The sequence below is a fragment of the Eubalaena glacialis genome, chromosome 14 (genome assembly GCF_028564815.1).
Source record: "Eubalaena glacialis isolate mEubGla1 chromosome 14, mEubGla1.1.hap2.+ XY, whole genome shotgun sequence".
NCBI classification, from domain to species: Eukaryota; Metazoa; Chordata; class Mammalia; order Artiodactyla; family Balaenidae; genus Eubalaena; species Eubalaena glacialis.
In genome coordinates this window covers 54,541,757-54,556,416 of record NC_083729.1, presented here as the reverse complement: position 1 = coordinate 54,556,416, position 14,660 = coordinate 54,541,757, and the positions used below count along the sequence as shown (strand labels likewise).

The 14,660-nt window shown below is 37.1% G+C and overlaps 1 protein-coding gene across 5 annotated transcripts in view; it reads left to right on the top strand.

Annotated features, from left to right (window-relative positions):
- WDPCP (WD repeat containing planar cell polarity effector) overlaps positions 1 to 14,660 on the top strand; it is a 548,844-nt gene that overhangs the window by 256,196 nt on the left and 277,988 nt on the right. For all 5 annotated transcript variants that reach the window (XM_061211054.1, XM_061211055.1, XM_061211053.1 and 2 more), the window contains one exon: positions 82 to 273. In XM_061211054.1, the coding sequence (XP_061067037.1) occupies positions 82 to 273 (192 nt within the window). The remainder of the gene's footprint in view (positions 1 to 81; positions 274 to 14,660) is intronic.

Sequence of the window (14,660 nt, the reverse complement as noted above, 5' to 3'; positions counted from 1 at the left end):
TTTAATTTTTGCAATACTTTGAGGATTTTGCATTTTAAAAATGATCCTTGTCTGCTTTTTTTTTTTTTTTTTAACCATTAGATTTCCTATTATGAAATCCCTGGCCCAGTAAACAGGACAACACAGCGTCGTCTAGCTATCAATTGTGTTCAAGATATAGTTGTTTGCTGGTGGCCACTGGTCAGTGATGATGCTTGGCCTTGGGCCCCCATTTCTTCTGAGAAAGACAGAGCCAATCTGCTGCTCCTGGGTTATGCTCAAGGAAGACTGGAGGTAAATCTAAAGCAAATATATACATTTTATTGAAGAGAAAATAAAATAGGATTATTAGTTTTCTATTCTGAAATAAGTGTGAATACTTTTTAAAACATATAATTTATTTTCCAAATATTCAACAAAGGAAATTACATATGAAATGGGATCCTTTAAAGTATCACATCTGGAGGATACACAGTTTCAGGACTTGCCTGAATAGCATAGTGATTAATAGCACAAGCTTCTGGGTTCAAATCCTAGCTTTGCCACTACCTAGCTCTCTGTCCTTGAGCAGATTACTAACCTCTATGGTTTCATTATTTGAAAAATAAAGTTAACGAAGATAAATGTGTTAATACATGCATTTAGAGCAATAACTACATGTATTAAACTCTCAATTACTATTGTGATTCTTGTCATTATCATTATTAGTACTGTCATTACTGTTTGCTCATGATTTCATGCCTATCGAAGCTATGTTATCAACCACCGTCTTTAAACTTCAGTTAGGTAGCAAACATTAGTCAAATGCCTATTTTCTGCAAGACTCTGTGGTGCCAAACCATGGCTGGGGCAAGGATTTGTAAGAAGGGCTTTAGAAGAGTGCCTTCTCAGTCTAGTTTCCTGCCTGGGACAGGAGCACCAAAAGGGTTAATCTAAGAGGTGCAAACAAGATCTTGCCCTATCTATTCCTGACAGTGGTTCCATCATCATTCATTATCACGAACCTATGGCTATTTTCACCTTGTATCAGTACTTTGAGTATGAAATTCTGTTTCTTTTTTAATGTAACTTAAAAAAAAGCAACCTCCTCTAACCTGTTTTTTTTAATGTCTTGGCTTGGGTAAAATAGTATGTTCCTGTATTTTCTCTAAATCCATTATCTTTTAGGCTTTAATTTTTTTAATTTTTCAGAATTAGTATTCTGAGATATAATGAACAAGTACAAGTTTTCTCTATCCCTACCTACCTCTTCTGGTTTTATAAATTTACAGGCTATCTTTTAAGACCAAAGAGTCCTTTTTAACTAATTATTTTACCTTTTTCTGGAACTTTTCCAATTTGTTGTAGTAACTAATACCACTTGTAATGCTTCAGGTATGGATTTTGTGAGGATAAAGAAGTGCTTTATTCCTATTCAATTCCTGTTCATGCCCACCATTTTATTGATCTTGGGTCCAGAAGCTAACTGAATAAAAGACTTAATCAAAATGACTTAATATAATAAAGCCAACTAGAATTCTTTTAAATGTTCTGTTTTATAATAAAAGTAATAATAATATAAATCAGCCTTTAGTTTTACATTACACAAATTACCTTTATTTGAAATGAGTTTATTACCTGAAATTAGGACTGTTCAAAAAGGGTATACGTATGATCTATGTACTTCATCTCCTGGTGTCATCTAGTTTATTGACTTCGGAGTTGGATAAACCTCGGTTTGCCTGTTGGTTGGACCATATAGTGTGTGACTTTAATCAAATTTACTTCCTGTCAGCTTCTGCCTGCTTTTAACTAATACTATGTTCTTTGGCCTTGGGTAGATCACCTACCCTCTCTGACTGTAGTTTTCTAATTTTTAAAATGATGGATTTAAACCAGATGGGTCCTGGGCAGCTCAAAAAAGTGCACCTCTGGATTCTGAAGCACAGATCTGATTTAGCCATTGCATGTTCAAATGCCTTCAGTAGATTTTGAAACTAAACTTAGCCTCGGCACTGAAAAGGTCCCCCTGACTGGCCCTGACTTACCTTTCCAATGTTATTTCTTTATACAAATCTATGTTCTAGCCAAATGGTTTACTCACTGCTTCTTTATTTCCCACCTCCTGTCTGTACAAATTACTGGTATTTCTACCTGAAAGGCCCTTCCCTCTCTCTTTTCACATCATTCATCAACTACTGAGCATGACCATGGAGTAAGCACTGTATTTCATGCCAGGGGATATAAATACAAAACTATCCCTGCCCGCAAGGATCTTAGTGTCTACCAATGAGAGCCAAATATGAAAACGTGTGAGTGCACTAAAGTGTTAAATAATGCTGTGGATAGAGTATGTGTAAGCTGTAGAGGAGCCAGTGGGGATTGTTTCTACCTAGAGAGATAATAAGGGGGGAACTTTAAAGAGGATTTACAGTTTGCTCAAGGTTGGTACACAATTTTACTTTTTTTACTATCCTTTCTAAGTTTCATATCAAAGTTGTACTACCCCTATGGAGTGATTTGACTAGCTTTTCTCTTTTCTCCTCTCTGAACCAGTGCCAAAAGGAATTATATGATACTTGAATGTTTGGTAAAACTCATATAAAACTGCCTGGGTGTGCTGTCTTTCAAGGAAGGTAGATTTTTTATAATTGATTCCATTTTTCGAGGGTTGTTTGTTTTTCGGGAATTCTATCTTTTCCTTGAGTCATTTTCCTTAATTTGTATTTTTGGAAAATTATCCATCTTATTTAAGTATTTGAATAGATTTTCATGAAGTTGTATATGATACTTGCACCTGATTTTTAATTGTTCACCACTGACTGCATAGCTAATTTTTTGATCATAATATATTAAGATATATAATTCATTTTTTTTGTCAAGTAGCTTTTGTCTTGGATTTGGCTCTTTCAATCAGTCTATCAAAATTAAACTGTTAGAAAAATTTGTAAAGATTTCTTTTTCAGAACCTCACGTGAACTTCTATATGCAAAAGGTGAATGGCTTTTGGAAGAACTGTCTGGGGAAATAATTGTTTCTTTGTGTGTGTGTGAAGACATAATCTTTAATTGTGAATTGTAGCACGTTTTTTAGGGTATCATTAACTAAAACCACTAGTCTATAAAAGTAATATTCAGGCATATGTCTTTAAGTATTTTTTCACTAGCGACCAATAGACTTCTTGAGCTAATCCTCAGAATAAGAGGTACAATATACTCTTAAACCCTAAAATTCAGACTAAAAAAGTAGCAGCCTCATAGAGAAGAAATTTAATCTTTGCATCTATTAAATGATAGAACTTAAAAAAATAATTTCCCACCCAATTTCAATCAGAAAAGATAGTAAGCTTTTATTTGGACAGTAGCAAGATCCTAGAGTAGTGGTTCTTAGCCTTAGCAACACATTACAGTCACCTGCAGAGCTTTTACAAAGGAGCCCACCCAGACCAGTTATATCAGAATCTCCAGAGGGGGAGGAGGCATCAGTATTCTTTTACAGGTTCCCTAGGTGATTCTCATGTGCATCCAAGTTGAGAACCACTGCTTTACAGCAGACTGGAAAAAAATTTTTAAGCCATCTTTTTTGCATAACAGACCATGGAAAGGATAAAGCCCACATACTGAACCAAATGAGAGTGTTAACAGTAAATTCCAAGTAGAAAATTGGCTTACCAAGCAGCAAAAAAAAAAGAAAACAAAGGAAACATAGAAGTAAGCTCTCTGTGACTGAATTATCTGTCTTTCAGAGGAGGAACATTTCTTAATTTATTTTATGGATATTAGAAAACTGCTGGTCTAATTTCACACTGCAGAGCTCTAAACAACAGTACATATCTTAATTAGAAGCACAGAACAGAGAGATTTATGTAGTCTAGGGGAAAAAAAATTTGTTTTGAAAAATATACAATAGTATGAAGAAAAAGAAATTTTTTATCAGTAAAATTCATTGAAAAATAGTTTTTAATGGTGTTTGTATGGATTATTGTACATAGCATGGTAGTCATTTATACTTAAATTCCTCACAGTCTTTATACTTACATTTGGAAAAGGTGATTACCGTCATCATAGAACTATTTAATTCATTAGCTTTGTCAAAAATGTGGTGACAACACAACTTACTCTTTCCTTACCTTTGTATTCAAGCAGATGTTTTAGCTTTTCAGCTGTATGGATTTGATAATGCTTTCTGAGTATGGCAGTAATTTCAAGATATCTTACTCAGAAAAGGTCACTTGAATTTGTTTAACCAAATTAATCAAAAACACATAAGCAGAGCTATTAAACCTTAAAACCCGTTGTCAGGGCTAGGGAAATATAACCTCACAAAGGTAACTTTTTTCCCATAAAAATTAAAAACTAATTTTGCAGTGATTTAGAGGAACAGCCAACTGATGGGAAAGTCAAAATGTGACCAACTTTTAGTACAGTATAATTTGATAAAAGAAGTATTCAGAAAGCATTATAAATGCATTCAACTGAAAAGCCAAAATATTTAAGAGACATCTTTTCCAAAGAAATGTATGAACTGTGTTAGCTTTCAACCAGATAACCAAGATTTTCTATTTTAGGGATGATGTTTTTTTGTTTTTAAATCTCTTTATTATAAAGACACTAAGGAAAACCACAGAGACTAAATGTATAGTTTAATGAGCTTTTACTAAGGAAACACCCCTGAACCACACTCAGGTCAAGAAGTAGAACTTTGCCAGGCACCAGAAATAGCGCCACGTACTCTGTTTTGATCTCAACCCTTTCCTGGTGCCCCAAAGTAACCTCTATTGTGACTTTTACGCATTTTCTCATATAGTTTTTATCACCTAAATGTGCATCCTGCAAAACTGTAGTTTAATATTATCTATTTAAAACATGTTAATGTGTCTTTTAACTCTCTTTTAATCTGCAAGTTCCCGCTCCATCCCTTTTTTTTTTCATTAAAATTTATCTGTTGAAACTGCAGTGTCCCACAGTCTGGATTTTGTTGTCCCATCATCATGGTGTGGTTCAACAAGTTTCTTTGTCTTTTGAAAATTCTGCACGTTAGTAGTCAGTTTTGTCAAGACTGTGTGCAAAGGAGTGCTTTTTAATCAGAAGGCACATAATGTCAGGTTCTCTTTCTCTCTTTTGGTTGTCTCTCTTTTTTGATTTTAGCAGCTCTTGATGCTTAATGCCTAGATCCAGTAATTCATGACGGTTGCAAAATGGTGATATCTAATGATATTATTTTTTTTATTAATTGCGATACTTTTATAATGAGACACTTCTACTCATCTCCTACTTGTTTTCCCAGTGGCTGGATTCATATAGTATAATCAGGATAAGCATCTGTTTCTTTTATTTACTAGTTTTCAAGATTGAATTGGTTCCCTATCACTCCCTGAAGGTAACCAGTTAGTTTTTGTTTTTTTAATAGCATTATTAATTCATGGATTTAAACATACTTGACTTAATGGGTTTCATAAATTGTAATTTTTATCCTTTTGAAAGCTCAGATTCTTAACTTTGGGCAGTGGGAGTCTCCTCAAGTTGGCTCCTCTTCTTGTCATGACCTCAGTAGTCTTGGATAGCTTCCCTCTGTCTGGTGTAACAATATGGTCCATGCTTTCTTGTACATTTCCTGCTGCAAACCTGGAATTATCCGTTCCTTCAATAAGGTCTGGTTTCTGGATCACTGAAGAAATCAAAGAGCAAATCAAAAAATGAAATGAGACATTTTTTGAGACAAATGAAAAAGAAAACACGATGATCTAAAACCTATGGGATGCAGCAAAAGCAGTTCTAAGAGGGAAATTTATAGCGATACAAGCTTACTGCAGGAAACCAGAAAGATCTCAAGTAAACAACCAAACTCTACTCCTAAAGCAAGTAGAGAAAGAACAAACAAAACCCAAAGTTAGTAGAAGGAAAGAAATCATAAAGGTCAGGGCAAAAATAAATGAAATAGAGACTAAAAAAAAAATAAAATAAAATAAAAGAAAAGATCAATGACACTAAAAGCTAGTTCTTTGAAACGATATGCAAAACTGATAAACCTTTAGACAGACTCATCGAGAAAAAAAGGGAGAGGGTCCAAATCAATAAAATCAGAAACGAAAAAGGAGAAGTTACAATAGACACCACAGAAACACAAAGGATCATAAGAGACTACTATGAAGAACTACATGCCAATAAACTGGTACAGCCTAGAAGAAATGGACAAATTCTTAGAAAGGTACAATCTCTCAAGACTAAACCAGGAAGAAATAGAAAATATGAACAGACCAATTACCAGTACTGAAATTGAATCGGTAATTTAAAAACTCCCAACAAACAAAAGTACAGGACCAGATGGCTTCATAGGTGAATTCTATCAAACATTTAGAGAAGAGTTAACACCTATCGTTCTGAAACTATTCTAAAATATTGCAGAGGACAGAACACTTCCGAACCTTTTCTATGAGGCCACCATCACCCTGTTACCGAAACCAAAGATATCATGAAAAAAATTACAGGCCAGTATCACTGATGAACATAGATGCAAAAATCCTCAACAAAATACTAGCAAACTGACTCCAACAATTCATTAAAAGGATCATACACCTTGATCAAGTGGGATTTATCCCAGGGATGCAAGGATTTTTCAATATTCACAAATCAATCAGTGTGATACACCACATTACCAAATTGAAGAATAAAAACAATATGATCATCTCAATAGATGCAGAAAAAGCTTTTGATAAAATTCAACATCTATTTATGATAAAAACTCTTCAGAAAGTGGGTATGGAGGGAACATAACTTAGCGTAATAAGAGCTATATATGACAAACGCACAGCTAACATCCTACTCAATGGTGAAATTCTGAAAGCATTCCTTCTAAGATCAGGAACAAGACAAGGATGCCCACTCTGTCCACTTTTATTCAACATAGTTTTGGAAGTCCTAGCCACAGCAATCAGAGAAGAAAAAGAAACAAAAGGGATCCAAATTGGAAAAGAAGAAGTAAAACTGTCACTGTTTGCAGATGATATGATACTATACATAGAAAAATACTAAAGATGCTACCAGAAAACTAGTAGAGCTCACCAATGAATTCGGTAAACTTGCAGGATACAAAATTAATACACAGAAATCTCTTGCATTCCTATACACTAACAACAAAATATCAGAAGGAGAAATTAAGGAAGCAATACCATTTATCATCACATCAAAAAAATAAAATACCTAGGAATAAACCTATCTAAGGAGGCAAAAAACCTGTATTCAGAAAACTTTAAGATACTGACGAAAGAAATCAAAGATGACACAAACAGATGGAGAGATATACCGTGTTCTTGGATTGGAAGAATCAACATTGTCAAAATGACTGTAGTACCCAAAGTAATCTACAGTTTCAACACAATCCCTGTCAAATTACCAATAGCATTTTTCACAGAATTAGAACAAAAAATTTTTACAATTTGTATGGAAACACAAAAAAATACGAATAGCCAAAGCAATCTTGAGAAAGAAAAGCGGAGCTGGAGGAATCAGGCTCCCTGACTTCAGACTATACTACAAAGCTACAGTAATCAAAACAGTATGGTGCTGGCACAAAAACAGACATATAGATCAATGGAACAGGATAGAACGTCCAGAGATAAGCCCACCCACCTATGGCCACCTAATCTATGACAAAGCAGGCAAGAATATACAATAGAGAAAAGAAAGTCTCTTCAGTAAGTGGTGCCAGGAAAACTAGACAGCTACATTGAAAAGAATGAAATTAGAACACTTTCTAACACCACACACACACACACACACACACACACACACACCTCAAAATGGAGTAAAGTCCTAAATGTAAGACTGGACACTATAAAACTCTTAGAGAAAAACATAGAACACTCTTTGACATAAATCGCAGCAATATCCTTTTGGATCCACCTCCTACAGCAATGAATGTAAAAACAAAAATAAACAAGTGGCACCTAATTAAACTTAAAAGCTTTTGCACAGCAAAGGAAACCATTAAGAAAATGGAAAGACAACCAGCATACTGGGAGAAAATATTTGCACACAATGCTACCGGCAAGGGATTAATTTCCAAATTATACAAACAGTTCATTCATACAGTTTAATATCAAGAAAACAACCCAATCAAAAAATGAGCAGAAGACCTAAATAGATATTTCTCCAAAGAAGACATACAGATGGCCAATAGACACATGAAAAGATACTCAACATCACTAATTATTAGAGAAATGCAAATCAAAACTACAATGAGGTATGACCTTACACCAGTCAGAATGGCCATCATCAAAAAATCTACAAACAATAAATGCTGGAGAGGGTGTGGAGAAAAGGGAACTCTCCTGCACTGTTGGTGGGAATATAAATTGATACAGCCACTATGGAGAACAGTATGGAGGTTCCTTAAAAAATTAGAATTACCATATGATTTTGTAATCCTACTACTACTGGGTACATCCAGAGAAAACTAATTTGAAAAGATACATGTACCCCAATGTTCACAACAGCACTGTGTTTACAATCGCTAAGACATGGAAGCTACCTAAGTGTCCATCGACAGATGAATGGATAAACAAGTTGTGGTATATATATATATTTGTGTTCATATATATATAATGGAATATTATTCAGCCATAAAAAAGAATGAAACCATTTGCAACAATGTGGATAGACTCGGATAGGCCTAGAGAATAGTGTGCTTAGTGGAATAAGTCAGACAGAGAAAGACAATACTCTATGTTAACACTTATATGTGGAATCTAATAAATAAAACAGATTAATATTACAAAACAGAAGCAGACTCACAGATACAGAGAACAAACTAGTGGTTACCAGTGAGGAGAGGAATGGGGGAGGGGCAAAATAGGAGTAGGGTATTAAGAGATAGGGAAATGCAGCTATTATTTTGTAATAACTTTAAATGGAGTCTAATCTATAAAAATATTGAATCACAAATATAATATTGTCAATCAACTATACTTCAATAAATATATAATGTTACCTTTCTTTTTTTAATCAGAATTTGGTATTAAATCTGACCTTTGCTAGCTTTTTAGAGGTATCAGGGATTGGCAGTGGAGGAGAAGGCGTATAAGGGGTCCATGGTCTTACTTCCCTTTTAACCCCTTTCTCTTGGTGAAACTACAGAGCCTATTGGGAAGAGTCTTACAGACGTTTGGAACTGAGGAAGCCTGGGACCCTTCTCCCTGCACCTTGGGGCTAACCTGTTCTATGCCAAGACTGCTGTCTTGCTTGGCCTCTCCTTTTAGGCTGTCGCTGTGTGAGTTCAGGTCCTATTCAGTGTCACCTGGCCTCCCAGTTTTCTGCCCTATGGCTTCCTTTACAAATCTCGAAGCTTTCTGAAAGTATGATAATTCAACCACCATTATAGTGTGAGGTTTTTTTTTTAATTTATATATTTTTTAAAAAAGCTCTTACCAGCATAGTTTTTGGCTAGCTGCCTACACAGCATACACAAAAAAGTGTAAAATAGATGAGACAGTTTATTTTTTTAAGCTTATAGTCAAAATGATGACATATGATCAAAAATTAGAAGTAAATAAAAGGCCAAACGAATGTCACACATTGGCCAAGTTGGAGTGGGGAAGGGGGTATGGAAGTGAGATCAAAGGAAGGAAGGATGCTGCCCAGCTGGAAGAAATTCAGAAACTGAAATAGCATTTGGTCTAATTCTTCAAGAGTGAGTATTGTTGGTAGGAAATACTGAGTCTGTGTGGGTGAAGAGTGTGGATTTCAAGTAAATCAGCGGTCCCCAACCTTTTTGGCACAAGGGACTGGTTTCATGGAAGACAGTATTTCCATGGACCAGATGGGAGGGGGGGTGGTGGGATGGTTTCAGGATGATTCAAACGCATTACATTTATTGTGCACTTAATTTCTATTATTATTACATTGTAGTATATAATGAAATAATTATACAACTCACCATAATGCAGAATTAGTGGGAGCCCTGGGCTTGTTTTCCTGCAACCAGATGGTCCCATCTGGGGGTGATGGGAGACAGTGACACACGAAGGGTGTTGCTATGTCCAGTCTACTCCGTAATCTCGTTTTGGTTGCTGTCACTGCAGAAAACCCTGCTTCACAAAGACAGGATGTTAGAAATGGTAGCAGGCTTTTCAGTGCTTTTGTGGCAATCTCAGGATATTCCGCCTTGACTTTAATCCAGAACGTATGGAGATTTGAAGTTGTCTCAAACATACTTTTAAGGCCGCCATCATTTGCGATCTCAAGTAGTTGATCCTCTTCTAGCACGGACAAGGTCAGTTCACCTGGCTTATTCACAAATGGGTCAAGGATCCATTCCTTCCCAGTTCGGGGGTTTTGTGTGGTTGGGAACTAATGCTCAACTCTTTTGAAAGCTGAGATAGGTGATCATGCACCAGCTGGGAGAAAGAAGGCCCTGGGCTCCGTCTCTTTCCAAATCTCTGCTAATGCTTGAAACGTGAAAAATCCCAGTGTTCACTCGTCGCCCCCATAAATCCAGTTTGGCTTTGAATGCAGCCACTTTATCTGCCGACTTGAACACAGTTGTTGTTCTCCCCTGAAGTGACAGATTGAGTTTGTTGAGCAGGTTGAATATGTCACACAAGTAAGCAAGTTTTGCGACCCATTCTGTGTCACTAAAATGTGCTGCCAGTGGTGACTTTTTCTAAAAGAAATCTCTGGAGCGGCTCTCATAACTCAGAAACTCTGGCCAGTGATCTAGAAAGCCATCTCACTTCTGTGTATAAGAGAAGACATGTGTGCTCTGCATCCATCTCCTCACAGAGCTGCATGAACAGATGTGGGTTAAGGGCGTGTACTTTAATGTGGTTGATAATTTTAATCACATCCTGCAAAACGTTATTAAGTTCGGGTGACATTTTCCGGCTAGCCAGCATTTCTCTATGGATGACACAGTGCGTAGACTCACATTCAGAAGTGACCTCTTTGACCCGAGTAGTGAAACCAGAAAGCTGTCCAGTCATGGCAGCCACTCCATCCTTGCATATACCAACACAAAATGACCAATTCAGTTTTCCTGATATGTAATCATTCAAAGACTTGAATAGTTCTGCCGCTGTGGTGTTGGTTGGCAACAGAAGTGCACATAACATATCCTCATGCACATCCTCCTGAAAAATATATTGCACAAAAACAAGCATTGTTGCCTTGTTGTCAACATCGGTAGACTCTTCAACCTGGATTGCGTACCACGGTGACTCATTACTACTCTCTAACAGTTGCGCCTCGATATGCTCTGCTGTTTCATCAATTCATCTAGTTATGGTGCTAGCCAAAAGAGGAACATGTGCCACCTTTTGAACTGCAGCCTCTCCTAAAAGTTCACAATAGATGTCCTTAGCAGCAGGCAGGATCAACTCTTTACCAATAGTAAAGGGCTTCTTAGCTTTAGCAATGTGGTTAGCCACTAAGAATGATGCTCTCAGTGCAGACACATTTGATGAAGTGGTGGCCTTCAATAATTGCTTCTGTTCTTTGTGTTCACGTTTTTTCTTTTGAAAAGCTCCAAAGGCTTGTCTTTTAATGCAGGGTGCTTGGTCTCCATGTGGCGAAGCAGTTTTGAAGGTTTCATGGCTTTGTTGGATAGCCGGTTGCCACATATTATACAAAGCAGGCTTGGAGAATGTGAATCACCTGTTGCAATGAACCCATTAATTTAAGTAGGACTCTTGGTATTTTCTTTTAAATGCAGCTTTCTTTTTGTTGGCAGTCTTAGAGTCTTCTGCTGTCTCATCATTGGTCTTTCCTCCTTTTCAAAGACGCTCTCCAGCGACATTTGTTTTTTTACTCATTTTGGCTAAGGTTAGCTTGTGGGCTTACCAAAACTGTGACTGAGACAAGTGCTCAGTACGGGAAAGAGGCATGGACAGAAGTGGTAAATAAAATAATGGGCAGGCCATGCGCAGACTAAAATAAGTGTCGGATTCTGATTTAAAGCCTACCACCAGATGCAGCTGTACAATTGAAGTATATCAACTCACTTGCCACTATAAAGCCTGCCACCAGATGCAGCTTAATTATCACTTGCCACTCACTGATAGGGTTTTGATATGTGTCTGCAAGCAATTGATTTATTATGGTCTCTGCTAATGATAATCTGTATTTGCAACCTCTCCCCAGCGCTAGCATCACTGCCTCAGCTCCACCTCAGATCATCAGGCATTAGATTCTCATAAGGAGTGCACTACCAAGATCCCTCACATGCGCAGTTCACAGTAGGGTTCACGCTCCTATGAGCATCTAATGCCTCTGCTGATCTGACAGGAGGCGGAGCTCAGGTGGTAATGCGAGCATTGGGGAGCGGATGTAAATACAGATGAAGCTTCACTTGCTTGCCTGCTGCTCACCTCCTGCTGTGTGGCCCGGATCCCTCACAGGCCACGGACTGGTACCGGCCTGTGGCCTGGGGGTTGGGGACCCCTGAGGTAAAGGACATGAGTGAAGTTGTTGAAAGATAAGCTGAGGCATAGTAAAAGTTTTCAGAGTTTGAGTAAATCGATTCTGGTGGGGCAGTGCCAAACTGGAAGTGGTTAGGAACATCCTACTGATATGAGGCAGGGAAAAGACTGACAGTGAAAGTGCAGAAGCAAAGAAAGGAAATTATTTGATTGGCTGTAGTTTAAAGCCAAATTGGCTGTTGTAATGGTTGTCCTTAGTGTTTTGATTTTGTAACTTTGAGGCATTTACAGGTTTAGGTTTTGGTTTGCTTACAGAGGTTGCCGTGGAATTAGGGCCTCATCAGTTGAACAGCCTCCTTGCTTAATTTAACAAGTTACAGAGCTGGGAAAATGCAGGTTTAGTTTGACCTCAGAGTAGAGTAATGAAGGGAGACTGTCGGAGATAACACTAGAATTTGCGAGTCAGATCTTGTCCCTCCTTATTGCTTCTCATCTTGTTTAGAGGAAAAACCAAAGTCCCTATAATGGCCTACAAGCCACTTCACAGTCTTCTCCCTCCCCCAATTCCCACTGTTTTCTTCCTTGCTCCCTTTTATCTAGCCATGTTGGTCTCCCGTTGTTCCTTCATCAGGCCAAGAGTACTACCTTAGGATGTTTGCTTCCTCTGCCTGGAGCCTTCTTCTCCCAGGTGGCTGCATGGCTTACCCTTCACTTTTAGGTCAACTTTATCAGAGAGGCCTGTCCTGACTTCTATTACCTCCCCTTCCCATTCCTGTTACCTTGCTTTATTTTTCTTCATAGTACTTAGGAAGTACATATATAGGATCACTAACATCCTGTGTATGTTTGTTTGTGAATTGTTACTTTGTCTTCAGCCATTAGCGTGTATGTTCTCTGAGGGTGAGGACTTACTATTGTATCCCCAGCAGTGCCAGGACCAGTTCCTGGCATGTAGCTCATACTCAAGCATTTTTTAGACAAAAAAGAAAATCAAGAGCAGGAAAGTGAGTGTGAGGGAGGGAAGGGGTTGGATATGGATCCTATATTGTTTTGCATACCAGGCAGGGGAATAAAAATTTAATTTATTTGTTAGTGGTAGCTATTAAAGGGTTTGAACAGGGGAATGACAGCAAAAACATTTAGTTTAGGAAGGTCAGTTTGGTAATGATGTGTAGGATGGATTTTTAAAAAAATTCACATCAACCCCCTTTCTCTCCCCAAGTCAGTACCATGTAACATAGCTGTATGTGCTTTAAAAAAAGAAATTTTTTTTTTTTAAATAGTTTGACTCTCAAGAAACTGCTAATATAATTGCCAAAATAGGCTAAAGCAAATTCCCTTCCTGTACTTCTTCCCCTTGTTTGCCCCAATGATAGCATCTTCCATTACTGCAGTACATTGTCAAATCCTGGAACAAGACCTTGGTATAATACTATTAACTCAGGTACTGGCCTTAGTTGGATTTCATTGGATTTTACATGCACTTGTGTATGTGTGTGTGTGTGCGTGCGCGCATGCATAGTTCTGTGAAATTTTATCTCGTGTAGAAATGTGCTTTTTAATGTTTCTAAATCTAATTTTGAAGTTTTCGACAAAGTGTTAGAAAATATCTTTGATACCACTCTCCAGGTTCTTGGCCTCCCACATTTACATATGAATAAAGTGAATGGCCTGTTGTTTTATTTCTTTATTCTTCTGCTGAGGTGTTTCTTTGCAGCCTTTCCTTTCTGCACCAGAAATGCTTTTTAAATTTTGCCTCACCAGTATTGCAAATCATATTACCTACCAGGTCTTTTTTTTTTTTTAATTTTAAAACTAGTGCATTACCTTCTTATTTCTTTCTATTGGTCATTTATCTACTTAACAACCCTTCATATCTTTTCTGACAGTAAAATATTTCTACAGGACTGTTAACAGGGTTCTAAAGTTTTTTCCTTTGCCTACCCTGCCCAACTAATTAGAAATATATTTCTGGTAAGTAATTTACCAATAATTTCGGAATTGGGAGGGGTAGTGGGTTGGAAGGAGATTGACTAAATTGTTTAAGTCCTTTATTCATCCTTTTAAAAATCAAGCTTCTAATGTCTTTAGATATTCTGCTAGCCATATTATTTTACTAAAAGCCCACTTCATTAGTTTTTATATATCATGGGAAATATTTGTCTTTATGTTGTTTACAGACTTCCTAAAACAAAGTGTTTAAGTTAAAATTTTATAGCTTAATTTCTGCAGCTGTGCTAAATATGTGCTATATATATTTATATGTGTTCCATATGAGATGTACACATAC